The sequence below is a fragment of the Anser brachyrhynchus genome (assembly GCF_964034855.1).
Source record: "Anser brachyrhynchus genome assembly, chromosome: 6".
Lineage (NCBI taxonomy): Eukaryota > Metazoa > Chordata > Aves > Anseriformes > Anatidae > Anser > Anser brachyrhynchus.
This window is the reverse complement of record NC_137700.1, coordinates 32,352,543-32,380,086: the sequence shown is the minus strand read 5'-3', so window position 1 is coordinate 32,380,086 and position 27,544 is coordinate 32,352,543. Positions and strand designations below refer to the sequence as shown.

Genomic DNA, 27,544 nt, shown 5'->3' with positions numbered 1-27,544 from the left:
CCTAGTGCAGCTCCTCTGCCAGGCAGCATCACCTAGAGCACGTTGCACAGGATGGCATCCAGGCGGGTTTTGAATATCTCCAGAGTAGGAGACTCCACAGGCAACCTGTTCCAGTGCTCTGTCACCCTCACAGCAAACAAGTGTTTTTTCCATATTCAGCTGGAAATTCTGCATTTCAGTTTGTGCCCGTTGCCTCTTGTCCTGGAGAAAAAAATAAAAATAAAAAAGTAAGAGAAAGTATTCGCTCTTCACTTACAAAGCAAACAAAATCCCTTTCTTCTATATTTTGTTTGTTTCTTCAGTTCATAAGAAGCAGCACTATGAAGAGAAGTATGATAGAGGTATTAATGGTGTGACTGGAGTGGTGTCCAGATGGAAGGTCAGGTTTGTAGTTAAAAGTAGTGTCTGTTGCTACACTGATCCAGCTGTGGTGGGCAGGGGGACAAGCAAACATTCACACAGTAAAGTCCTTCTGTAACAGGAGAAAACTTGAAGCCAAATAAAGATGAAGAATAATAGCTATTCTTCTGTGGTAATTGTCTTGGACTATAAGGTAATTATTTTTGACTAACGATTTGAGAGGAAAAAGATTGCTGTTGTTGGACAGAAAGAAAGAGTGAGAGAGAGAGAGCTGTGATTATGGCCTGCTGAAACACTGAGGGGAGGGGCATGGAGAAAATTGTGGAGTGTGATAATGCCAATATCTCTGTTGGATCTCCTAAACCATTCCTGGTTAGGCCTGTCAATTCCCAGCCTTAGAGCCAGTCCAAGTTGGACTTGAGCCTTAGAAATGGATGGAAGTAATGTTTTGTGAAGGGACGTTCTTCCATTACTAATGTGGTCTCTGTCACCACGTGTCCATGTGAATTCACGCTGGTGCACGATGGTTGCTTGTTTCGCTCCCAGCATTTTTGTGAGTTCCCCTGGCGAATGAAGTAGGCTACACGAAGTGTGATACTTCTGCTCAGGACAGGATGGGAGCGTTTATGGAGACAGTTGAAGAAATGGCTTGGCAAATCTTGCTTTGGTTGCTCTGGTGTGGTCTGGTTCCATTCATCACATGTTTGCTTGTGGGAAGCAGCTTAGCTCTGTTCTCAAAGGAAACCACAGGGAGCACAGCGTGTTCCCAACAGATGTGGAAACAACAATTGGGGAATTGAAGCAGCCTTTGTAGATAAATGGAAGGTTGAAACAGTGGGACAGATAAAGATGGGAAAGAATGTAATGGTCTTGCCCTTATCTGCCCATACGTTCTCCTCTCCACAGCTGATTCTTTATTTCCTTCCACTTCCCCAGCTGTCATTCCACTGTCTTAGCTCTGCTCTATTTCCAAACAAAACCTGCTTTTCCCTGATTTCCCCCCCCCCCATTTTTTACTTCCTACTCTGCTAGCAGTGTCCTGAACCCTTCACACAAGACTTATTTCCCACCTGCCTTCTAACCTTCATCCTTTGTTTCCTTATCTCGTATATCTGTCTTAATTTCTTGCGTGCTCTTTCTCCTTACATTTCATTAGGGCTGTGGAGAGACTTTTCAAAGCATGACTAGAATGTTTGTAAAAATTTGGAAGCTAGGGGACAAGAAACAAATATTATTCTTACCAGTTTCCTTCTTTTCTTTGGACCCAGCCTCAGTTTGATATCAGGAGATGGAGATCCAATTCCCAGCACTTGGATTCCTCTTGAATATCACCTTACAAAGCACTGATCTTTCCATCTTCTTCCCATATACCCTTCATTCCCAGAAAACAACATAGGAATACCATCAAAACTGATGAGCTAAACAGTCAAATTCTCTGTAAGCATCACAGGCCTATTCCAAAAGAAGAGGGCTCTCAGTACATAACCAAATAGCTGCGACATGCAAAAAAAGCAGTTAGGAGATTGTACAATTCTGAGGAAACCACAAGCTTCTGGTATTTTTTTTTTTTAAGCCTGAGGTGTTGGTTAGTTCATATGTAACTGATTAAGTTAACAGGTTGGTTCACATGTAACAAATAAGATTTGTGACTTACCAAATAAAGAAAAACGTGGAAAAAAATGACGTGAAGTTCTCTTGCTCTTGAAATTGTCTGGAGCTTTTGCCATTAGCTTTAGTTGGGCTGAGATTTCTCACCATCTGCTTTGTACATTTCTTCCCTTCCAGGTGAATTCAAAAACTGACTCCAGCTCCAAAAGGATTCACAGTGTTTTTAAGGAAGCAATAAAGATGCTACAAGAAGAAGGAATGGTTTTCCAGAAACCTAGTAGCTCCAAGGACTTGTACTATGTAAGGAATTGAGCTGTGATTGCAAACATATTCAATGGTATGACTATTTTATAGTTTCAGAGTAGAAATATTTCAGGAAAGCAAGCTGGACCTCCAAATGCTGTCTGTTTATTCCAAAGGCTTATTTACGGCTTTCTTTACTCTTGTTTTTACCTCTCTGTCACCCATTGAGCTTATCTTTTTTAACTCGGTGCCAGTCATCAGCACTGCTGCTGTTCTAGGTGCAGTCTGTTTTCAACCTAGGTTGCTTAACTGTATGCTGATGCAACAGCGCACACTGAAGACTGGGACAGGTCTCCACCAGGTTTAGGTTAAAACTCAGTGTTCTGTTGAGTTGGATGCCCTCTTTTGGGTTGGTTCTGGTATCTCATGTTCTTCTCCTAACTCCTGAATGCTGCTAACATTGCTCAAAAAGATAACTGAAGATTTAACATGCATTATTAAGCTCGGAGGCAGCATATCTTGCTGACTGTAGTTAGGACAATGTAAGTTTAGAATACATCGTGGCCTTGATGTATGGCCATGATACATCCTTTTTAACATCCATTCCATTTACTGTGAAATAGACTACTATAAATGGCTAATTTCTTCCGTTACCTCCAGGTGACTGACCATGATAAGGAGCTGCTTAAAGTGACCCTCGATGTGGTTAAAGAGGACTGCCGAAAACCCAGGCGTAAGTACCGGTGTGGTCAGGTTTCTGGTGAGCTGTGAGCTGGTGCTGATATGTCGATGACAATCTCTCCTCCTGCTGCTGGATTAGGTACACTTCCTGCCCTTACCCTTGAACTCGAAGCTGAGTTGCTTGTGTAGCTCATCAGTGTAGCTAAAAGCAGAAGTGCAGGAGCAGCTTCCTATGAGCAGAGAGAGAGAGAGCACATGTGCCCAGAATGAAGCAACCTCTCAGATCTGAGATGAGCAGCCATTACCTAAGATCAGTATCTTTTGAGTGTACATAGATTTTGGGAGGAACCAAATGCAATGAGGTTAGGTCAGCAACTAATAGCAGTTGCTTTGCACTCCGGGTAGGTAGCAGATCTTGCTAGTTCAGTTTCTACGTGGGAGTTGACACAAAAGCGATAGTACAGAAAAGTGAAATCCTCACCTCCATTAAGCCAACAGTAACGTTCGCTTATGTCAGTAGGATATTCTCTGTAGGTTTTAAGCGAGTGCAGAGTTCGAGTGGCTGTTCTTTACAGGTAGGGATTTCAGACTAACAAAATCCACTTCTTTTCATGTAATATACCTCATCTGGCTTCTGAGTTATGCTGTTCCTGAAGCATGTTGTGTCTTATTGCCGTTGCAATAGCTAGTGCTTGACTTGAGTGGCTGCTAATTACACAGGTACATTGATACAGGGTTTGTCAATTCACTGGACAGAACATGTTAGCAGGGATCACTTGCTGCTGGAGTGCAGCTATTTGTGGGGTAAAATGTAGTAAAGAATAAATGACTGACTAGAATATAAAGCATATACTCTTAAATTGCTTTTATCCTTATACCATCATAATTACGATAGCGCTTGTAGGACCTGATCTGTGATGGTTATCCTGCAGAGAAAAAAGGGTGAGTGAAGTGGAATGATTTTTGAGTTTCCAACTGGCTATCTTGAGCAATAGCGCAGCTGTTAACATGGTTTATGTGTGGAAATAAAAGTTTGTCTCTCTGGGGGGTTGGTGGGAGTAGCTGTTACAGGGCAAACAGTTGAAGATGAGCTTAGTTGCTGGAGGCTGTTTCAGTGCAACAAATTACAGTATATTTTCTGTTGTCTTTTATCCATTAACAAATACAAACACCTTCTCTGTAAAAGGCAAATCAGTCTTCTGTCCATTTTACAGATCAGCAAGTTCTCTTGGAAACACATTTTTTTTTTTCTGAATTGGGCCACTATAAAAGCCAGAACTTGTATGTATGTAGTTGATGCAGGACACCAAGCCTGGTGTGCATTGTCACAGTGGTGATATACCCTCCCCGCTCCACCAGAGGTTAAGTTCTTTCTTCCAGTCAACAGCAGCCAGAAACTGGTAGATAGTCACAGAGAAAACTTTGCAGAGCCTGGAGTCCTCAAAGCTGTTTTTTTTTCATACTGGGCAGGGAAAAAATAGCAATTGCTTTACAGAGCCTCTTGTTCTCCTTGAAACTTCCCATCTGTTTACTTTCCTGTTGTAAAAAGCACAATTTCCAGGTAAGTCTCTCTTCCTCTGATGGTTTTCAGAAGGACCGTTTCAATTTTCTGGTCACTGGTAATAGAAGACTTTGAGAAGGAAAACCAAAAAGCCACCAGAAAGGATACTTTTGAATATTTTATTGTCCCTGAATGATGCAATGGCACAGAGCTCAATGTAACTGTCTGGCCCCCTCTGCTGTCCGTGGGCGGGTACAGCCACCCGCTTGGCCTTGATTAGAGAGCAGGCTCCCGGTGAGAAAATAGGAACATGGTAGTACCTCAAAGGCTTTTGCTTGGTTATTGCAAGAAGTTCGTACCCGTTTTCCTTCAAGAGCAACATTAATCTTCCATGACAGTAAGACTGTTTTTATGATAAACCAAACTCTTCTATCCAAATCAACTGCTTCTCTGATAGCTTTCAAGGCAGTGCCTCACCCCAATCATTTCTTGTGACACACTCTCAGGCCCAACCCAGCTGCCTGGAACTATTGTACAAACAAAAAAAAACCCTCAGCATGACTAGTCTGAGCTCCACAAACCCTGATCTTTAATATGTCAACGTTGCAATCCTAGTCCTTGGTTCTAATTGTAATCCCGACAGCCTGATCTGAAGTGCCCTTATAAGAGACCACTCTGGGTCTATCTAGAGGCTTAAGACAGCCAGAAATGGGTGACAGGATAGTTTGACTCCAGACTGAACTGCAAAATGGTAGACTTAATCCAGACTTGTTTCTTTTCCTGGTGCATTTGTTCTGGTTTTAGGCTTAGATGAAGCTAATAGTAGAGAGAATAAAGCCAAAACTACCTAAACTTAAATTCAGTGTGTCCAACTGGACCTCTGTGCCACATGTCCACAATAGGCAAAGAGTAGTTGCTCTCTAACTCTGTCCCCTCTTATATCAGTAGGCAAGGCAGTTTATCACAGCCTGGATTACCTGAGATCATAGACAAAAGCTAAAGCCCATTGTGTCAATGAAAGAAGGACAGCATCACACCACTGCAAAGCGTGTATTGCCTCTAACTTGGGCTGTAGCCTAGGAATGTATCTAGGCTACTTAATTATTGTACACACCTGTGATTACCCCAAAATGCCATTTTCTACCAGCATCTAGAACAAAAGATGTATTGTATTGTTGGGTAATACCTGAGTCACTAATCTAATTCATCAGGGCTTAAGCTAATTTACTGTAGATCAGGGATGGGCACTCTGACCGTCTTATGACAAACCTGTGACTAATCCAAAATGCAGCTACCCACTTTGTTTGCGGCAGCAGTCACTAAGAGCAGGTAGACACCTTGTTCTGTTCTCTGCACTTATCCATCCTAGGGTGGTGAATGTATTTTCTTCTAGCCACAAAGGTCTTTCATCACACCAAGCCACTGACTTCTAAAGAAATATCCTTGCCTGAATTATAGTCTGATAGGAGTTAGGCTGAAGTGTACACCAGTACACAGTGCCACATCCTATCTACCTGTGACTTTTCTCAGCAGCTTCTAAGGCAATTCTGGGGCTTAGCTAATTCTAGAGTTAGGGACTTGCTAAAATAAAACCAAAAGCAGCAGCAAAATAGGACAGGGATCTTCTTGGCCCCAGAACTTCACGCAAATTTCTCACTAGCTGTATCAAACTTACCTTATGTCATCTGAGCTGAGGGCTGAGGTGGAGGAAAGTAACTCATGTTAATGTGCTTCATTTATGCTAGTTTTCCATTGTTAGCCATGGAGGAGAACAATCTCTGTTGTTTTGAGAACTTGAGGGAAAGACTGGGATCCTGCAGCACTGATGGTTAGTGAGTTTACAGGGTCTGTGGGGGGAATTGTTGGTAGGGACAGCTGAGCTTCAATTAATGGCTCCATCAGGCACACAGTAGCTGCTGCATGCTGTACTGCAGCCATTACGGACATCTGTTTCTGACTTGCTCTCTAGGAAAAGGAATTATTTTTATATTTCTGCTTTCATGTACATTTTCAGGGTTTGTTCCCTTTAAAATGAGATAAAACTTGGTACTGAAATTCTGTGACTTTCTACTCCAGTAATTGTTTGAGAAGTTTCAAGTGTAGGAATGAGATTGCATCGCTATCTGAACAAAAGTTGCACTGTGACAGTTTTTCCACAAGATGACAGTATTGGGCAAGTAGTTACATCTGGCCACAGGCCTGCCTCCTGTTCCAGACATTTTTAGTGCTGGATACAGGCAAAAGGATTTTCATTTGGTTTCTTCTGTTCACGATGAACTGCAGTTGTAGAAAGTGGATGGCTTGTATAGGTGGACTGTGGAGGTGCCTTAAAGTTGTTATCCTCCTCATCAGGTTGTACCATATGAGCACTGTTTGCAAGACTGATTATCATTCACGCTCATGATTAGTGTTACAGCCCTGACACTTCCCAGCGAAGTCAGTGGGAGCGTTTGGTAAGTGGAGAACTGTAGGCACAGACTGGATCTCTTCCCTCTGAATATGAGCGTCTCTGCTTTAGTACTTAAGGCATTCTTCATGTGATAGCTGTTTGTTTTCTTGCGACTAACTTGGATTGTAATGGTTAAAAAGAAGCAGTTAGACTGAGTTCTTTCCTCTGTGCCTGGCTACATTTTCCTTTTTTTTATCTTTTTCCTACAGATGTTGAAAAAGGCTGCCACTTTCTTCATATCCTGAGTTGTGTTCGGCAGAACTACAACCCCAGCCTGGCTGAAGTGGTGATGCACCGTGTCTTGGAACTGCTGGAGAGTAACAGTGATGTTGTCAGCACTATGGAAGGATACTATATGGCATTTTAAAGAGGGAAGATGAGATATGTTTGTTCTGGTCCAATCAGGATAAAGTGAGGAATAAGGAACGGTTGGGACAGAACTCTGACACTGAAAAACTGCTATTACCAAGTATGAGCTAGATGGGGGGGGGGAAAAAGTGTTCTCCTTCTCCAAGTGCTATTTTTGTCCAGCTCCTGAGAAGTTGTCCAAATATTTGTTTTAATATTCTTGCTGACTTCCTCCTTATTACTAGTGAAAGTTGTATCAAACTGATTCTGGATGTCCTAACACAGCAGGGGAGCTGGAAAAGAAGCTGGACTTTTTCTCTGCATGTCCTTCCCTGATAAACAGTAAGATGTGACATGGCCTTCTCACATCTACGTCTGGTGAGCCCTAAAGAGAAGTCACTGCTAAAGAGCACTGTTTACAGTAATGATCATGTCAGGACTCATCATTCTGGCTTAAAGACTGATGTTGTGATCTTTCCATATGGTAATAGCTGTTCTTTTTATGTATGCTTTATAATAGCTAGAGAAAGCACGTGAAAGAAAACAATCAAAAGGTTTGCCTGTTCTTCCTGGCAGTGTTGGTGCACCCACGTATGTATATGTATATTCCTGAATGTGCACGGATATGCTACTCCTAAAGCAGTCCCCACCTTCCTCTGAGAAGTAATATTCAGGAATGAGGTCCAGCACCCCTTTCCCATCCTGCAGCCTTCTCCACTGCTTGTAAAGCGTGTCTGGATTCCACTGGCTACCGCGTGCGCTACTGATGCGTGTTATTGTGGATTCTGTTCAGCCAAGAAGTCTCAAAATCAGCCACTGTTTTGCTGTTTATTTTTAAATTGCTTTCTACATCACAAATGATAAACCATAAATCAGGTGCTTTGGAAAAGAAAATATGAAAACCAGCAAGACTCGCTGTGACCTTCTTGCTTCTGGTTGCCTTTTGCGTCTTCTTCCTTGTCACCTTCAGGAAAAATACTATCCATATCCATGCTTGCAGCAGAACACAAGACATTAATGAAATAAGATCAGCCTGGAGAAGGTTACCATGCAAGGCATTTGACCTAGAATAATCAAAACTCTGGTATGCGCCACAGTTTTCAAAGCCTGGAGCTGTTCAGTATCTGCTTGGAGGGCTTGCTGCAGCAGGGGCTTGTCTAAGTACTCTGTTTAATTAATGGTGTGGAGGTGATACCTTCTATTTCAAAGGAGTAAAAAGGAAAAATGTATCCTTCCTCGCTGCTCTGCACCTTCCCTGTAACAGCTGAACTAGCAGACTCCCAGGAGGCAGATGTGGTGGTAAAGCCCTATAAGGATTGACATAGCAGGGAAAAATAAACCACATGCATGAGGAAAGCCAGTGAGTAGCCCCATGTGTGCCAAGTCTCTGGTTTGCTGTTATATTATATGCCTCGTTCCAAGCCGTAGCTGCAGTGAGATATAGGCTAAGAGAAAAGCATGATGAAATATTTGGCATTTGCATTGAGAGGCCCGTGGAAAACTCCAGCCTTAAAGAGATGGTGCGTTTGTCCATAGTGGAAAACCATGCGTGAGTCATTATTTCACTGTAATTTCCCTACTTGCTGCAGAGCTTAATAGCTGGCTTCCCTGCAGGCTGCCTCTATTTCTAGCATTACCGCTGTGTTAAGAGTTAGGTACCTGCTAGGCCAATCTTGGTACGGGCCTGAACAGGTGCCAAAAAGATGTACCTGTGCAGAAGGAAATAGAGGAGAAAGGGATTAAGGAAGAAGTGTGGAAGACTTTCATTTTCTATGGATATCTCTGGAAAGCAGGGAGGGAAGTCCAAATACTGAGTGTAAGTGGTACTGAGGGGAACTGCAAGTTTAATTGATGCCTACAAAAAGGCCTGCTTGGTCATATTGTCAAGGGGGAGCTGAGCTTTTCAGATTCCTGCTTCCTTATACTGATCAGTTGGAAGTGATGCTTCAAAACAAAGGCTGATAACAGGAGAAGTAGGTTGGGATATTAGTTCCCAGCTTAAGGTTCAGACTCATTTCAGGAGTTAACAATATGTTACCTCTTGATTGTGGACAAGTCACCTATGTGGCATGAGTTTGAGGATAGTTTAAAAGAAAGTAGGTAGTGTCTTGGACCATATGGAAGAGCATGGCATCTTATTTTAATAAACTGACCCGCCCCTTGGAATGCCCTGCTAGATTAGCAGAAGTTGATTTCCCTGGGAAAGGGTTAAGTGAATACTGCTGTCTCGGTGTGAAGGGTGATCATCTCTCTTAGGTTAGAAGAGACTCTGGTTCTCCTGAGGGTCAGCCAAGTGAGTGGGCTGGGTATCTTCTGGGAGAAGCTCTGTGCAGCTGAGTCCTGGAGGAAAAGATAGTCTGGAGATTGTATTGCTCTTTAGGATCTCTTTAAAATAAATTCATACCAAAATAGGATCGTATCTCTGTCCCTTGCAGCGTGTAGAGTCATACACGCAGCATCTAAAGTATTCTGTTGCTTCCCACTTTGATGCTGCAATTCCTGTGGTTTAAATGTATTTCTATGTGTAAAGTCTGCCTAAAATGTCCGGCCTCCTATTTTCTGAGCATCAGTGGTTGATGCAGATAGAAAGTGTCCGCCCTGTTTGTCCTGCTCCTGTTGTGATTTAAAAGCAGTGATAACTGTGAAGTCTTAGAGATGAGGTGGGAGGAACTCTTCTTGGGAAAGACAGGTAAGTCACTCTGGAAAGAACCTGTCCTTGGAAGTTTTTAAGCTGGTCCTTGCTATCAGCGCTGGACTCTTGTGATGAAGGATATATTCTGTTGGAGATTGATCCCCAAGTACAGGAAAATAGATTTTTTTTTCTCCCTTAAGTTAGGGAAATAATATGAAAGTACACAAGAGAGCCTACAGTTTTTACTAGAGTGAAAGTTCAAGGTAAAAAGTTAATGGAGGAGTCTAGATTTAAGTTATGCTGATTCTAATTCTGAACAACAGCATGGAATAGTTGTGCCTTAAGCTTGCATACTTTCTATTTTCCATGGTAGCCGCCTAGCACAGACTAACGCTGACTCTGGTTGAGTGCATTCCTGCTCCTGTACCTACGGGGAATACCGTAAGCATGTGCCTGCACAGAAGAACGCCGGCTAGCCGTGGGAGCACAGAGCTCTCTGTAGGTTGATTTACCCATTTAGTCAGTATCTCTACAGTATGCTTCTGTGACAGCAGTCTAGACATACCCATATTGGTATAAGTCACCTTTATGTAAGTCTAACTACACACACTAGGGCTTTTACTGCTAATAAACTCTCTCTCTGTTTACAGATCGTATCCTTAACCAAGAGAGTCATATCACACACACTGTTAAAATTCTTAGATTTAGACCACGCCTACAAAATATTGTGTGGAACATTCAGTGAAAGCACGCTTTCTTGTTTTGTTTAACTTGAAAACTCTTTAGGCAATGCAGTCGTTACTGGTTTATTAAAGGACTTTGAAGGTGGCACTTTAAGGTAAAACTGACAAGTGAGAATTCATTTTGTAGGACTGCTTCATGGCCAGTTCTAGTTTCCATAGAAACAGTTACGGCAGTAAAAGGCAGGTAAGTAAAATGCAGGTTTTAAAAGCAGTCAGCATTTTTACATTACCTTAAAAAGGTGTGTTCCCATAGAAATGCAGTGTTTTAAATTGCCAAATAATTTTAATTTTCTATTCTAGCAAAATATAAGCTGATTGTTTTTCTGGAGAGAAAACAAAGGACAGAACAAGGCTACCTTCAGTTCCTGCCATCTGCTTAGGTGAGAGAGAAGATAAGGTTGCTTCATGCCTCAGTTTCCTCTTTTGAAAATGGGGGATAGTGGGTTCCTTGGGTTGTAGCGCATAACCCCAATTTTTGTTAACATTAGTCATTAAAAGTTCTTGAGATCTGTCAGTGGTAGCTGTTAGAGAACTATTGCTGAGTGGGAGTGAGTGAATGGATAGATGCTGGAGTGGGACTTAGCTCTAATCCAAGCCCTACTTTCACTAACTGCTTTAGCTTTCTCTGCCTCTCTTTCAGTGCACATTGCTTTGCCTGTCTTGTCTTTTTAGTCTCTATGTCCTAGGAGGCAATTATGGTCTCCTGGTTTATATTCATTAGAATATTTTTCCTGGAATCCTAAATGATTTCTGAGTGTTCTTGTTCTCAAATCCTTGGATTGTGAGTTTGTACTCATGAGTGTATGTATTTTACACAAACCACCTGAGAAGCGAAGGTTTTCTTTCAAAGTAATAAGTGGAAAAAAAAGAGATTGGCTCTGTGACCCTAAGTTGCTACTTCTGTGGATCTGTCCATACTTGCTTATTTCAGTGATGAACACCATACACGGAAGAAGTTGCTAATTCATTATCCAGAATAACAATTCATTTATGAACAACCAGTAAGGTGTGGAGCCAGTGGAGCCACGTGAAGAATTAGGAGACAAAGTACTGAAAATCTGCTTGTCAAAGAAATGCCGTTTGGTTTACTTTGGGAGTGAGCCGATCCTGTGGCTTACTGGGGAAAAGATGTGCCTAGCAAATATCGTATCTTTATACTTACCTCTAAATGGAAAGGGAGCAAGTTCAGACACCACAGGCAACCTGAATTTTGAAACTTCCTTTTTCGGTGTGCTGCTGTGTTCTTTATTGCTCTTTGAGCATAGTCTCCATCCCTCCTGCTCCAACAGTGCAGGCTGGTGAGCAAAAAAAAAAAAAGTTCACCACAGGAGATAAGAGTAGTTATAATAGTTGGACACCATCCTCTAGGAGCCCCCAGCATTACGGAAACATTTTTGTGGATGTTTGTTGGCAGCAGGGAAATGCTGAGTCAGGAATCTTGGGTTTCGTTCCCAGCAACATGCCCTGTCAGGCGCAGAGGGTTTCCTCCTAACTTCTGTCGCCTGTTTCTGCTCTCCACTCTTTCCTCGAATTGTCATTTATTAGGCCTTTCATTGCATTCACAGTCTCAGTTCATCTCTGCACCACAGATCATGGTCAAACCTGCTTCCTCCCCACTTTCTTTCCTAACTCAAATATCCTTGTCAGCCTCTGACAGTTGCAAACACCGCTATAATCCCTCTGCCTAACTGACCTGGCATGGTTCGCAGCCCTGTTCAGATTCCAGCAGGCTGTTCCTTGCTTCTTCCCAAGGCACCAGAAGGGGATCTTTCCTTCACCATGTAGCGTGCAGCAGGAACGAGCTGCAATTTCAGGAAAACAGCCTCCTCCTACCTCCCAGGACCCCCGACCTAGTAGCACCCTCCAAGTTTCTAATTGTGGGTTTCTTGTATCCAAGCATGAAAATAAATGTAGTTAAAAATTAAAACTCTTGTCTCTTGCCCAAACTAGAGCAAGTACACACTGTACTTGCAGATGGCAGAAACCATCCGCCTCTCCTTGACACTTTAAAGTGTCAAATCAAGGCAGCTTTCATCGCATACATGATTGGTAAAGTTGAGGCAGACTTTTAGAGACTTTTAGTTTGTGCATCTACTAGTTAGTGTCTCCCCATTTAGCCTTTTTTTTTGTTCCCTGAGAAAGTGTCGTTAATGCTCTGGTGTGATGGATGTGATTATACTGTGCATTTGGGCATTTGTCTACCTCTTCTGTCCCACCAGCTCAAGTGATTTTGTAAGCTGTTGGCTGGCTAAGAAGAGTGAAGGACCTGATGACATTATGGGCTTGCACATTTCAAGAAAGTGGATGCACAGGTAAAAGGAGGAGGCCCAGATTAGTGCTACTAATAAGGGGGTAGAAAGAAAGTCATACAACACCAGAGAAACCATGCACAAAACAACCTCTAAGAACCCATTTTTTTGTAACTTTTGCTGCCACAAGAACCATTTGTTCTTGCATTGCAGCGCTCTTTTAAGAGTTGACTAGACTGTTTTGCCTGAAGTTGGCTAGCAGAGGTCACCCCAAGGCAGACATTCACGATGGGGAACTGCAAATGAACTTAAAATCTGGTAAAGGTGCAGCATCTGTGTCAGGGTAGAGAGTTGAATTTATGATTGTTAGGGATGCCACCAGCCCATTCCCACTAATACCTTTTAAATGTGCGATGGCAACTATACTAATCCAGTCACAGTAATTTACAAGTTGAAACCAGCCCAGATTAACAAGATTGCCTGAACATAACATAACCTGGAATTTGTCAGTGAAAGAAATAACCTAAAGGAACAATTTTCAGCAAGAGTTGAACCATTGAACAGCGTGGTGCCAATTAACTTGGCACAACATCTCCTACACTCTTGTTTTAGCTTGCTTTTTGTTATTGATTGGAAGAGTGAACACTCCTTTCCTACCAGCCAGAACTGGAGCTCTCTGCCAGCTTTGCCTGGGATGAACAAGCTGTGAATGTGCGAGCATGTATGGGCCTAAACATCTGCTTGTCTTGCTCGAAAACTGGAGGAATAGCTGCAGCTAAACTATTGCTTTGATAGAAGAACTAGATGTCTCAGCCCTAATCTTAATTCATCTTTTGAATTTCCCCAAATTAGAAGTAAAGCAGAGAGGAAAGTAGTCCCACCTCTGCTGGGAGCATGGTAAGATAAATCACAAGTGTATGTCACTGCGTAAGAGTCGATGGCATTAAATGAAGCATGCACCAAGGCTGTTACCGGGCTGAGAAGTTCCTCCCAGTGGTGGAGACCTCATCCAAACATTGCAGTGATACCTGGAAATAAGAGGGAGGAATCTGTTCCCACAAATGCCTTCCCCAACAATAGTCATCAAAGCCCTGCAGGCCTACCTGATTTTAAAATGTGCTTTCTTGCCAAAATAGAAGGTGGTAGGGAAATGAAAATGGGTGTTTGGAGTTCGGTTTTTCTCCTATTGCCAAAACTGAAGTCATTCCCAGTGAGAGCGTAGGAGTTGGCCTTGCATGTGTGTAAAACTCTTCTTCGCTGTAATGTCCACAAAGAACTGAGCCACGACAAGCCAGCTGGGGTTCTGAAACTGCTGCCTCCACTGCTGACTAATACTCTCTCATTGTTTCCTTCCCTTACCTTGTCTTTTTTTTCCCCTCCAAGAATGTCTCTTGAACTTAATTCCTGGTTCAAAGTAGTTATAGTCTCTCTCTTTGTTCTTCTGTGGGTACAGTGATCCAGGACAAACATAACAGGAGCAAAGTGATACAGAGAGGAGTTTTTGTTGGAACTCCCAATGTAGGAAAGGATGAGAAATGGAGAGGAAGCAGAGGGAGGAGGATTTAGCAAAAAGATGTTTGAAATTAGTCCAGTTGAAAAAGGCTAAGAAATAATTGCCTAATGATGCTTCAGACATCTGTTTCAGACCAGGCAGCAGGTGCTGCGTGTAATGAAAGCAAGGACTTGTACTATTTTATTTTCTGTAAATAGAAAGCAAGGAAGGAAATGAGGGCATGAAAAAAATGGAGTAAGAGAATATTTATCATAAACAGCTGGACAAATTTATCTAGAGCAGAGTAATACATGCTCTTTCTGTGCCTTCCTTACGCTGTCCCTCAACAGTTCCTGTTCTGCAGGGTGCTTCGTCTTTTCGAAAAGACTGATCCCTTTGATGCTCAAAGTTAGAGGCTAAAGTAAGAGTTGGCCACCAAAATGTCTTTAAAGATCAAAATGTTCAGGGCAACGTAATTGTCACCCAGATGCTGCTACTGTCTGATGGAGATGGCCCCAAAGGAAGAACCTGCCTGTGCCCCGCAGGCGGTCTCTGTGTGTTTGGCTGCCTTTTAGAGACCTGCCTGGAGAGGAAAAGAGCCACTTCACCAGCAGCTTACAAACGCTCTTGACAGTGAAATGTTTTTTAGGGTTTTGTCTCTTGTGCTGCATGCACACAGCTTAATACATGCCCAAATCCAAAGAAATGACTGGAATTACCTGGATAGCATGTCAGCCAGTGGTCCTGCGCCACACTCCACAGGTGAAAAGCACACCTAAACCAGGCCTTGCCGGAGAAACCGTAGCTTGTCTTCCACAAGAAGTTCTAAGTAATAAAATCACTGTTGATTCAGGAGGGATTGCATGTGTAAAAATAGCGAACAAGGAAATTCAAGTTTAAAAAGGACTTGGTAGAAATTTTAAATCTATTAGTACAGAGGACTCAGTGTCCATGTGTATGCTAAGAGGCCACATGGGAAGAAAATGCAAATGAAGAATACTTCTTCCTAGTTCTAATTCGGTCATAACAAGCTTGCGTTTTCAACAATAGATTGCCAAGTTTTTTGCAGACTGAGGCAGAAGATGGCATTGAAATCTCCTTTTGAGAACAGTGAGCACAACTGAAGTCAGGGACAGCACCGGGGAATTAGCCTGGGGAATCCCAATCCAAACCTGTGATCAGTTTGAAAAACTTCAGCTGCCACAAATGTAAGCCTGATGTTTATGTAAGACATAAGAAAAGCATGGTTTGGGCTTGCTTTCTTTTATTCGTTTTAACCATGTCATCAGATACCTACAAAACCTTCATAACAATGGAAAAGTACAAGGTGTGTGTCAATGAAAAACAGTCTGCTGTTTGCTGCTACTACCCTAAGCAGAGCGTGTGATGCACCTACTGCTGTTGAAGTGTTTCATCCACAGCTCCGGTAAGGGAGGACAGAAAGATAACGTTAGTAATGGACAGGTTAAATTCTAGGAAAACTGCCTCAGGAAAAGTATATTCTATAATTTAAGTAGAGAGGGTGAAGCAGCTCTTAGAGTGTAAGAAAAAGCTGTTAGCCATTGGGAAAGCATGTACACTGCTAGCAGGGAGAATAATTACTTTGTTTTCTCGGTTATACTACGTTGCACATGGGCTGATAAAGCAGCCTGCTCTGGTGCAGAGTCTGGGAGGGGAAGGGGCACGCTACCGAGTTTCCAGGGCTGCTCAGCCAGGACTGCAGCTGGGATCATCAGCTCCCTCTGCCACATTAGCTGGACATATTTATCTCAAGAGTGAATTTCATTTGAAGAGCAGTAATTTCCCAAGAAAATGAGATGCAGCTCACTTGGAAAAAAAAAAAAAAAAAAAGAAAGAAAAAGATTGCATCATGCTTTGTGTTTTCAGAGTTTGAGATTTGAATGCCAGACAGGCTCTACTATTCTTGTCACTCGTATCAAAAGGCATGTATGTTGAAAACCTGAAGTGGAAGAACTGCATGGCAAGCAACCCTTTAAAGAAACTGAGGTTTTGTGAGTACAGAAGCTGAGATGGGAGTGTAACAAAGCCTCTGTGTTGTGCTAGTTGCACATCAGAGCCAAAAAACCCCTAAGGGGCACATCTCTAGTACCATGTCTAGCAGATTATGCATGCAACTCTGGTTGCCAGTAATGAGTTGTGTGGCTAATCTGTCATGCACAGCACCGAAACACTCCCCTTCCCCCAGGAGGCTGAGCTCACGGGGCATTTTGCTTCCACCCAAGGTGCTGAGCACCGTTAAATCTCCTCATACTTAATGGGACAGGAAAACATCTGATTGTCGCAAGGGCAGACCTGGCTGCCCAGCCCTGACAAATAGAAAAGCAGAAGCAGGAAGGAAATGTCTTTGAACAGCGACTCGAGACACTCAGAAAAGGTTGTTAGGCTACAGTGTGCTGGATGATATTTGGGAGGGTGGGGGTGGTTACTTATCTACAGTGATATGCCACGAGTTAATAAGAAGCATTAAAAATGGCCTTAATGGAGGTCCCTTAATGGTCTGTCCCTTGTTTGATTTTCTCACTGTTTTTATGATCCAAGTGTTTTCAATTTACAACTCTAATGCTTATTTACAAAAAAATTGCCATCATGACAAAGTTCTCTTGCAATATGAAAACCCAAGTCATGCTCCAGCTCTGAGACTGTCACACGCGCATTCTGTCATGTATCAGCTTTTTCTGTAATTGGAGCGAAATTGAGGTTGCTGGGCTGCAGCTCTATTAGGTCTGTGAGGCTAATGTGGTTACCTGTTCAGTCAAAAAAAAAAAAATCCTTTGCCCCAGCACTCACCTAGCAAATCAGTAGAAAAATGCTTTTCAAATAGCTCTTTTATCTCAGTCTTCAGAAGTCTGAATTTCCTGGGAAGCTCCTGAGGTGGATTTTACTGGAATCATGAGTCTGTAGAGGTGAATTATTAACTCAGCTGTTAACATTGACATTAATATACATATTAAAATTCAAGTGATTGTTAGTAGTGATATTCCCATGCAGTGACAGGACTTCAGTAAGAAAGACTTTAAGAAAGAAATATAAAAACTAGGACATTTAAGATTAAAACACCTAGAGTTAGTAATTTTCCTACAAATTTGCTTGGTCTGTGTTTTCATGGTCCCAGTCAGGTACAAGCTCTTCAGCACGTGGGCCCAGCCATCCAGCGAGCCTGCTGTGCTTTCCGCTGCATGCTGTTTTTCTCTCCTTGAGCCCCAGCAGCCTGAGCCTGGCTCTCCAGCACAAGGGCCAGGCAGGCACTGTCAGCTCCATTTTCCCAGCTGCTGCCTAAGAGAGGAGCCGATTTTCTCAAGCCTGAAGCATAATAAGGGGTTTTGGTTACTTTCTGCTAGTCTTGCAATAGCCTGGGATCAGACTCCCACTAGACTGGGTGTTGTACATATTTTAGAAGAACAATCCATGCCCCTAGCAACATACATTTTTTTTTCCTATGCAGATGGATGGATGCAGCAAGCAAGCAAGGAGAGCAGAAGGTGACAATGAGAGCAAAATCAGCAGACAACAGGAAGAGGGGAGCCAAATCTGACAAGGGCTGGGCAGGCTTTGCAGCTGGAGAAGGTTGTCTGGAACGGGGGAGAACTAAGTTACCTTGAACAGAGGAAAGGTGAACAGGGGACTAGATGCCGTGAAAGTACAGGGTAGTCACTAAGGGAGCACAAACCCCAAAGCATCATTAAGTTTTCCCTGAAAATAGCAGCTCCTTCCTCGCAAGAACAGATGAGAATACCCATAAAAAGATGCCGATTAGTAAGAATGTCAGGAAGGATGGGGCAAAGTGTTTGGAGAATGATGTATTTTTTTCTTTTTCCCTCACAATGAAATGTTTTGAAAGCTGATTTTAAACAAAGCCTGAATGTTTTTAATGATGGGGGAAACCTTTATTCTTTTTTGGATAGGATAATAGGAGAAGGGGATGAAACGTGTAATGTATATTGATAATGGCTGACAGGAAAGAGGTATCCAAGACCCAGAAGACTTATCATGCTGGGCATATTTTTATCAATGCGTTATTTGAATATTTACATTGTCGGGGAAGAATTTTCTTTGTTTGCTCTGCACACCAGGGACTTCTTGGCCAGTCTAAACAGTAAAGGTTCCTAATGTAAATAATTGCTATACTGCCTTGTGTCGTGCATGAGGGTTAGAGGTGGGATGTCCCTCAAAGAGGAGAGAAGGGAGTGCACTGGAAGGAGAAAGTGATAATAGAGGTGGACACTTCTCCTCTCCTATCCCAACACCAAGAGTTGGTCTAGCATATGCTCCATGCCTGGAATGGGACATCAGAAATTTAACTTGTTCTGTCTGCTCAGTAGTTTTGGTGAACTGGGTGTAGCAGCTGAGGAGAGAGGAGAAGGCTGGGTCCAAGCATCTTCCTCTCTGCAGTCTGGAAGGAAGGTTTTTTTTATGCAGCACGTAGCTGTATGCTGGTGGCGTTGCTCCCGTTTTTCCTTGCTTTTTTAAGCTGCTTGTGGAAACCAACTATGGACTTCCTCACTTTGAAACATCAGCCTTCAGGCTTAGGTATCTGCGACTTTGTGATTCCAGTGTGTATCTTATTTATGATCCTTGCTGAAGGGTTAATAACACAGTACAAAAGTTGTGATTCAAAAAATGGGCTCATAGAGCGTATAGTGAAATCCCACTGAGATTGACCGTTCTCTCACTGTAAATAGGGGACTTTCTTTTGCCAAGAGCTGGGACCTTTCCACACTCCCAGACTTGCAGGTCTGCAGCTGTCAGCAGTGCTTAGGGAGCTTACTGGAAAATCTGTTCAGGCTGCGATTGAAGACACTACAGTCAGTGGAGGAAATAGAGATCTTAGTGACTTCAGTTCATTTGGTGAATAGTTAATGAACTTCATAAAGCGAGCTGCTGGCTGGGAGATCACATGCAAGTTACCTTTTCTGAGGTAACTGCCTCCAGAATAAACATATGCAAAGTAGTGACACATTACTGAATAAGAACACCATGAGATTTCTAGAGCAAGCTCTTCTTGAAGTGTGACCAGGGGAGGATAAGGGTTGTTTCAGTATCTATGTATATACAAAGAGATGAAATAGGGTTATCACTCTAAAAGCCCCCGTGATAGTCCGTGCAACCTCCCTCCAACTTTCATCACTGGGTAGGGGGCCAGGACGTTGCCAACCTCCCTCAGCGGCCATAAACCGTGGGCCTTGTGGGCTGAGGGCTGGGCTCGGACCCTTGTGTTTCTGCTGTGACCTTGGCCGTATTTTGGGCACATTTTGCAACGATGGAGTGCCCCGAGGGTCCCCACCCTTCCCAAGCCCTCCTCAGCCCCTGGGGACCTCCTGGAGGCCGGGCCGAGGCAGCGGGCTGGGGAGAGATGCGTGAGGGGGACGTGTGAGGAGACCCCCGCCGGCAGGCAGCGGGCGGCCGCCATCTCAGGGCAGGCCGCGCCCCCCGCTCCCCACCGCCACCAGCACCCGGGGGGCGGCGGCTCCCGCTCCCCTCAGGCCCCGTCCCGCCGGGGGCCGCCCTGGGGCGGGGACGGCGGCCGAGCCCTGCCCCTCCCGCCGGAGCCGCCGCCGAGCCGGAGGCTGCGGGCAGGGCGCGGAGCCGGGCCGGAGGGAGGGGAGGAGAGGGAAGGGGAGAGAAGGGGAAAGGAGAGGAGCCGCCGCCGCCGCGGCGCGGGGCGGAGCCGGAGCCGGAGCCGGGAGCGGGGCATCCTCCTCCCTCCTGCCTGCCCGCCCGCCTCGCCGGCCGGCATCGCGGCGGCGGGCAGCGCGGCCGGAGGGTGCAGGGAGCCGGCGGGAGCCCCGCCGGGACCGGGAGGAGCGCCGCGATGCTGTCCTACAGCGTGCTGGACGCCAACGTGGTGGACGTGGAGAAGCGGAGGAACCCCTCGAAGCACTACGTGAGTGGCGGGGGGCAGCGCCCCGGGGGGCTCCGGGCTGTGTGTGCGTCCCCTTCCAGCACAGCGCGGGACGCTCTCCTCCGCGCTGTCTCCATCCCAGGCACTGCCCGGTGCCTGCTGTAGGGTCACCGAGCCAGAGGTGCTGAACAGGGCTTTGCTCCTTTTCTCCCAGAAAGTTACATCGAGAGCTCTATTTTGGGGGGTGGAGGCGGTTTGGATGGTTATCAAGGCACCCTCAGCATGTGGGTTCGCTTTCATCTCGCGTTTGCCTTCCTCTGTTCACACCTTGCTGCTAACGGAGCGGCATCAGGCGAGGTTTAACAACCTCCCGGACCGTGCTGCTGCAGGGTGTCATGTGGAAGGCTCTTTGCCTGCAGGAGTTCACGGTGGAGTAGCTTTTGCCCATCCACATAATGAGAAAAGACACGTTTTCTTCATTTCCTGGCTCTGTTTCTGGGTTTTAGTTACACATAGTCCTTTATTTCTCTTCGTAAAACACGACCTGTGTTTAGATACACAGGTTAGGTTTTGTGTATACAGAAGGTAAATCACCCTGCTTTGGTAAGCAAAAGCCCAAGGGGTGCTGCATCTGGTGTGAAACACCTCAGAGTGCGCTGTTTGCCCTGGCACTGCACATCTGCCAGCTTTCTTTGGAGCTGGTTGCGGTTTGAATGGGTTACCTGAAAGGTAAGACCAAAGATCGGACGTGAAGCTTTGTATTAGCATTTCATATCACTGAGCTTTTTCCTCTAAGGCATCAACCGTAACCCAGCTCAAGGCTAGAGGGCACTATGTTGCTGAGAGATGCTGATTTGCAGACGTGAGGCTGGAGCTCTGATCCGCTGTGCAATTAAACGGCTTGTGCCCGATTCATAGGGGTGGGAGCTCCAGGTCTCGTCCTCTCAGCTTGCCAGCTGGACCTGGGCATTCAGGCTATTATTCATTTACCGCTTCCGCGCGGGAGAGGCTACTACTGCTTTTGGAAATTGTCACTGGGTTGTGGCTGACACCACTGCAGGCTGTTATCTCACCTGAAAGGTGGCTGCGATTTGGCAGCAGAGGCTCTGGAGCCTCTGTAGAGAAGTATGTCTGCCAGGCAGCAAGTTATGCAAAGGAGCTGGGAACAATAGCTTCCTGATCACCAGGAGAAATTGAAGTTAATTTCTTATTTGTTGGAAAATAACCAGAGAAGAGGGATTTAAATCCTGTATTGCTAGGCATGAAACAAAATATTTCTCTTGTTCTCCTGCAGAAATGCTTCCGTGTTTCCTCGATGATTGTTGTTACTGCATTTTACCAACAGTAACCCAAATTGTTACAAGCAGCTTTCCACAAGGCTTCTAGTGGGAAACCTATTTCTCCCCCTTCACCCCGCTGTCCATACCCTGTCTCTAATATTGTCTTCTGCACAACAGCTCCATATCCGTGTGTGTCCAGTTCTTGGCCAAAAAAATTGCAAATTAAATGGTTTGTTGTGTGAATAGTTTTGTGTCTGCCTTTCGTCCAGCTGACTCTGTCTCTGGCTGAACAGTGTTCAGCACAATGGATTTTGGTTCACAAACAAGCATGGGCATAATTCAATTAAAAATGATCCATGTCCTTGTGAATCTCTTTCTTTCAGATGAGTGAATTAACCCGCAGGTCCAGAAGTCTTGGCTGCTTCTTTGTTTCCTAGATTACAGTTTGCTGCAGATGTATGTGCTGCAGCCTTTCATCTGGCTCTGGCTGAATAATTCACTCAGGGTGAACCAACGCTGTCAAAGAATTTAACTCCCTGGATCTGATCCACTGGCTACTAGTATCTGCGCTCTTTTACACCGCAATGCAACTATTTTCTTCCACAATGAGTGTAAAGGTGGCTTGGGATTTAGTTCCTTCCATCGCCCATGTATACTTTGGTCAGTGCGAAGCTTGGTGCGCTCTGCCATATATTGCTCTGTAATACCATACAGCCCGCCTGCCTCCAACATCTGTAAACTCCTTCATGCCGTGCCTTAAGGCCACGCGACACATCATGGCATCAGATTAATGATGTATTTCTCTAGAGGATGGTGATGTGGGTATTTCAGGCATTTTAACTTGAGCCCCTTTCCTTTTTAATTGCGATCTTTCAGGGCCGTGGTGGAGCCTGGAGAGATGGAGGCAGATCTTAGGCAGTGTAGGCACGTGGAGAGGGCTAAATGCGAGTAGCACATAATCCCCTGTGCTGCTTGGCCTAGATGCCAAGGATCATTCCCTGGAGCAGATGTCTTTGATGATACTAGCATAGCTTTTGTGGCCTTGACTTGAGAAAGTAAAAGCAAGAAGATGGCTTTGCATATCATCTGCTGTGAGCCCTGTGCGTGAAACTTCTGAAGAGATTAATACCTCGCTGGAAGGCTTGTAGGGCTCTGCACATGAGAAGAGATGCAAGTCTTAGATCCAGTGCTATTTGATAGGAACTCAGGCAGCTGTCCTCCGTAGGGGATCGCCGCTAGGAAGGGGTCTGCAGTGCCTCCCGCTGCATCCCGCTTGGCTTGCCTGGACAGCAGCATGTGGAAGGATAAGCAGGAGGCTGGATTAATAGCCACATACCTCTTGTATGGTGTATCGCTAATATAAGCTACTACTGTTCCTACAACTTTTGATTTTCTGAGTTTATTTCCTATTCTTTCTCCATACAGGTGGTCTTTTTAAAATTAATTTGCACTTGATGATACTATAAAAATGCTAAATCTCATTGCTTTCTCCCTTTTTTCTAAAAAACAAGAACAATGTCAGGAAGGTCAAGTCTGGGTTTGATGGAAAGACCCTTGGCACAACAGGGGTCCCATACGCTGACTGAGCAATGCTGTGATGAAGCTGGGTGAATTAGGACATTTATTTTAATGGTTGATCATGTCAGTTAATGATTCTGGAACAAAAAAGCTGGTAACAAAAAATCCAAATCCCTTGTCTAGCCTCTGCTAAGTTTTAAATGGTGCTAAAGTCTCTCTCTCAGTTGTGTGGAAATTTGGTCGGCTTTGGGGTTGCTTCTCTCGCTTTTAATCTGAAATTGCGATTGGCTGAATTTAAAACCCCAAACCAGAAATGGTTTCTCTACTTAACAAGACCCACTGTTGATGCTTGCCTCCCTTAGCCCTTCCTAGAGGAGCTTAAACAAGCCAGGCTCCCCTTCCCTCTCTGCTTCCCAGTTTTCTCCAGACAGATAGCTCAGTTACCGCCTGTCTGCCTCCTTTAGGAGCCCTGCAGGGTGCCTCTGCCTACCAGATGTGCTTGATCCTGCACTCAGGAAGGTGAGGAGGGGTTAGCACCTTCACCTGTTCACAGCTTCACGGCAAGCTGGGTAATGGCAAACATTCATTAGAAGCCAAATTAAGAGGCTCCTCCCCAGCCCTTCCTGACCACTTGCTTTTCCACAAAGGGCTGATTAGTGATGTGCGTTATCTCAGCAGACATTTATATGCCTGAGGTCATTTCTGAGGTCTCTAAGTGTGCCTGTGTTATTCCGAGGGCAGGGATATGCACATCAGTACAGATTTCCTCTTCTAGCACTGCTCTGCTCCTCTTGTAGTGGGGCTTTGTGTGGTTTCCAGCTTTGTTCAGCGCAGAGGGAAGGTAAAATGCTCTTGCTTTAGAATTGGCTTCCCTGTCTCTTTCCGGTCAAATGAGCGAGGTACATTGCTGATTTTAGTCATAAGATGCCTGCATACTGTCCCAGCTCTTCTGCACAATAATTGTTTCCTAACACCACCTCTGAATGACTTGTGATGGGCTCTCAGAGGAGCCTCTCTGCCGCATGGGTGTAGTCATGGGTTTAGTAGCAAGGATGTTTGATCCTGTGTGGGTTCTTCACAGCACCATGGGAGAAGGAGTTGGATTTCCCCCTGTTGGGGTCATCTAGTGCAGCCCTGATTCTTGTGCAGGGAGTGTCAGTATCTCAGGGTAAGAAGAACTCAGCCTGGCTTTTTCTTTTTTTTTTTTTTTGGACTTTTTCAATTAGCAGAGCTAGAGATCGTGAGCCACATCTCTTCCAGAGTGAGCTGGACATGAGGATATGATGGGCCTGGAGGTCACACAGCTGGTGGCCTGCAGGTGGACGTTGTGAGGGACTTGATGTGAAGCAGAAGGAGATGTTACGTGAGCAGATGGATTACCTATTTAGGACTTCTGTTCCATTTTCTGCCCTCTCCTTTTCCTCCAACAGGAAACCGTCTGTGGCTTTCTTTCAAGGGCCCACGGTCCAGCTTGACTCACTGGTCTGAATTATTATTATTATTACTATTATCTTTGCTTGGGGTGCTGGGAGGAAGCCAGAAAATTAGTAGGCTTCTCTGTGACTTCATCATTCCTCAGAACTGAATTTCTGACTACTGGCAAGGGTTACGTCAAAAATGGCTGTGATCCCTGTGCATGGAGCAAAGGAGAGCTCAGGAGAAGGCCAGCCAGGTAGAATTCCCTTTCCCTTGCTCTGCCTTTCTCTGTATTAGGACCACCACCCTGCTGGGGCAGACTTGTCTTTCAAGGATGATTTCCACTGCTCTGCCTGTTTGAGATGTAAATCTTACACTGTTTTTAGGTCTGATAGGACATGATGGGAAGATAAAAAGTCAGTATTTCTAAGGCAAATCTGGAAGCTGTGGATACAGTTCTCTGCAGGTTAGTTCAACTCTTTGCCCCTGCTCCCTAATGGCTGGAGGAGCAGAAGGATCAAACCTCACTAGTCCAAAGCTGCCTGCACCCACAAGTGCTCAGAGGACTGCTCACTTCCTTAGCACTGTAACCACTTGTTGATGGAAGTGTTGCTCATGGAAGCAAAATTCTTCTCTAACATCAGATGTTGCATGCTGTTTTTTTTTTTTTTTTTTCAAGCACCACTGTTTTATAATGCCAGTGTAACATCCATTTTTTTTTCTGTTCAGTGCCACGGAAGACTGACTTTTTGCCCTCTTTCAGCATCCTCTTGCTCTCTCAGTGTCATACCTGGAAGCGAATCTGCCTTTGAGGCCTTTGCCATGTTCCCTTACCTTAGGAAGCACCCAAGAGATGCACAGCCCTTTGAGTTTGTTCAAGGCATACTTGCAAAGCAGCTGAGATACTTTAGGCATCTACCTGCTTTTCATCATGCCCTGTCTGGCAGTTATTACCTCTAAAACTGAAAGCTCCTTCAGAGGGCAGCGGGGCGGCCCACCAGGTTAAGGAGCGCTCACAGGCCTTCCTTCCACTGGACCTGTGGGTGGGTAGCGTTAAGCCAAGAGGCAGTGATATCTAAATTCACCAGTTTGCCAAGTAAATGGCTGCCCCCAGCCTTAGAAATAGATTAAAAACCAATCGAAACACGAGGTAGTTGTCCCGGTTTGTCGTGTTAGGACAGGATGAGATACTGCAGGAGGCTCTGAGGCCCAGCAGGCCGTCTGCGTTGGCTCTCCCGGAGTTAGGCCGGCGGCACGTTGGGAGGGCGGCCAAAAGGAAAGTCACTGAAAAGCTTTTAGCAAGCCCGTGAGCTGGGGGTAACGGTTCCAAAAGCCTCCAAGGCCCATTTTAAAAGTGACTGGGATGCCCCTACTGACTCTTGCTGGGACTTGGTTACCAGGGCGATGTAGGCCTAAGGGGCAGCAGAAACGCTTTCAGCTGCTGTGAGCTGCAGGGTGGCCTCTGTGGCTTCTGGAGAGCACCGAGTATGTGGGTGGGCGGACGGGTGCCAGGGCCCACTTGTGCAACACAACTTGCAGGGCTTGGTGGTCAGAATTAGCCCAGTTTGGCTGCTTTGAGCTAAAAGGGAGAGGAATCGAGGGACTGAAATCGTGCCCTTTTCCCAGAGGAGGAGACTGAAGAGAGAAACGAGCAGACATCCGAAGGAAGCAAATGATGAAATAGGGAATGGAGCCAAGGCTTCCTGCATCCCACAGCAGCCTGTCTGTTGGTCCCGTGCACTGATCCTGCCCTGTCCATGGGCATCTCAATGCACTGCCCTCCTTCCGTCCCTGCCAGGTAGGGTGTGCGCTGATACTGGGCTCATTTGGGAAGATGTGGCAAAGAGAGGTTAGCTGGTTGGGCCCACAGCCACCCATAAAGTGTGTGGAAGCTGTTAAAGCAGTCTTGCGCTTTATCTGATAAAAGTGCTCAGCCTGAAAAAATACCCTCATATTCTGCCATTGTCTTCCTCAAAAACCATTTCCCATTTTATGTGGATTAAACAGGAAGAGGGATTCAATGTGACCCTACCTGAGGCAGGAGGTGACGTACAAGCTCTCTAATTTAGTCAACTGGGAGGAAACAGCTGGACCTTCTAATGTGAGATGTTGTTTTTTTATTTTCCTTTTTTATGCTGTGTCCTCTTAATCGGAGCCTGCTCGCACAAAGGGAATTGGTTCCCAGATACCACGGAGAAGAGCAGAGTTATTAGAGGGGGCTGACAGCACCATGCCTGGCTTGGCATTGTGAAGCTGAATGCTTTCTTGTAGCTCCAAGTGGCACCTTCTGGCCTGGAGCATGCTGTATAAATATTGCATGAAAAAGGCAGAGAGCTACACAGTGGCATACTGTTTGAAATTGGAGGTGTCTGCTGCTTAATCAGGTCGAGTCGAGACCAAAATACAGGCATGTCAACGGAAAAACTCCCGGTAGCTTCCCTGGGCCTTGGCTCACACCTTTATAGAGAGGCTTTTTTGAAAGCTTTACTCAGAAGTTTGTAAATACCACGTTTGTTTGTTTGCCTTTTTTTTTTTTTTTAATCATAATGCATCACCTTTTCTCTTTACTATAAAAGCAAAACTGCTCTCCAGGATTTTTGTTACTCTGTTTTGGGCAGGGGCATCATCACTTTTTGGGGGAGTGGGAAGGAGGAAGGCAAAAGAAAACAGGGTGGACTTCTTTACCTGAAAGGATTTTGAAGTGGAAAATCTCACAACCTAATTAGAACCTTCCCACTGCTCACTTTTTCTTTGTACTGCCTTCCATTTGAATACCAGCAACCCAGTCAGTCTTTCCGAGTCACGTTCACTGAATGTCAGTAATATGGTGTACTTACTGTATGTATTTATATATTTTTTGAATGTGTAAAAGCCTTTAGTACAAAGCAGGGATAGTTTGGTTCTAAGAAGCATGCAGACAAACCTGAATGTTAGTCCTGACTCTTGGCTAAGCAGTGAACATTGAATTGCAAAGGTGAAGAAGGATAACGTAAGGAAGGGTAATGTAATAAGACGTCAAATTGCTCCGGAGTGAAGGCAGAGCAGAGAGATCCTGTTCATTGTAATACCTGTAAGTGCCTGAACGTGGTGGTGTTACCTGGTGCTGTCATGCTTGGAATGACCTTTGGTGACACTTGTAAAATGTTCTTCCCTTGATTTTGTTT

At 44.8% G+C, this 27,544-nt stretch overlaps 2 protein-coding genes and 1 long non-coding RNA gene across 15 annotated transcripts in view; all 3 read left to right on the top strand.

The window, feature by feature from the left end:
- The window catches only part of STN1 (STN1 subunit of CST complex), a 41,563-nt gene extending 33,462 nt beyond the window's left edge, over positions 1–8,101 (top strand). For all 8 annotated transcript variants that reach the window (XM_080597839.1, XM_080597841.1, XM_080597845.1 and 5 more), the window contains 3 exons: positions 2,146–2,268; positions 2,872–2,944; positions 7,052–8,101. In XM_080597839.1, the coding sequence (XP_080453965.1) occupies positions 2,146–2,268; positions 2,872–2,944; positions 7,052–7,209 (354 nt within the window). In that variant the 3' untranslated portion in view covers positions 7,210–8,101. The remainder of the gene's footprint in view (positions 1–2,145; positions 2,269–2,871; positions 2,945–7,051) is intronic.
- An 11,772-nt stretch (positions 8,102–19,873) lies between these two features.
- Positions 19,874–27,544, top strand: part of SH3PXD2A (SH3 and PX domains 2A) — a 252,617-nt gene continuing 244,946 nt past the window's right edge. The window contains exon 1 of one of the 3 annotated variants that reach the window (XM_080597790.1): positions 19,874–20,208. In XM_080597790.1, the coding sequence (XP_080453916.1) occupies positions 20,137–20,208 (72 nt within the window). In that variant the 5' untranslated portion in view covers positions 19,874–20,136. The remainder of the gene's footprint in view (positions 20,209–27,544) is intronic. The other 2 variants (XM_080597791.1, XM_080597789.1) reach the window with 2 other exon arrangements.
- Positions 20,215–27,544, top strand: part of LOC308197414 — a 29,065-nt gene continuing 21,735 nt past the window's right edge. Inside the window, exons 1-2 of one of the 4 annotated variants that reach the window (XR_013952909.1) lie at positions 20,215–23,805; positions 24,395–27,450. This is a non-coding gene — a long non-coding RNA (uncharacterized lncRNA). The other 3 variants (XR_013952910.1, XR_013952911.1, XR_013952912.1) reach the window with 3 other exon arrangements.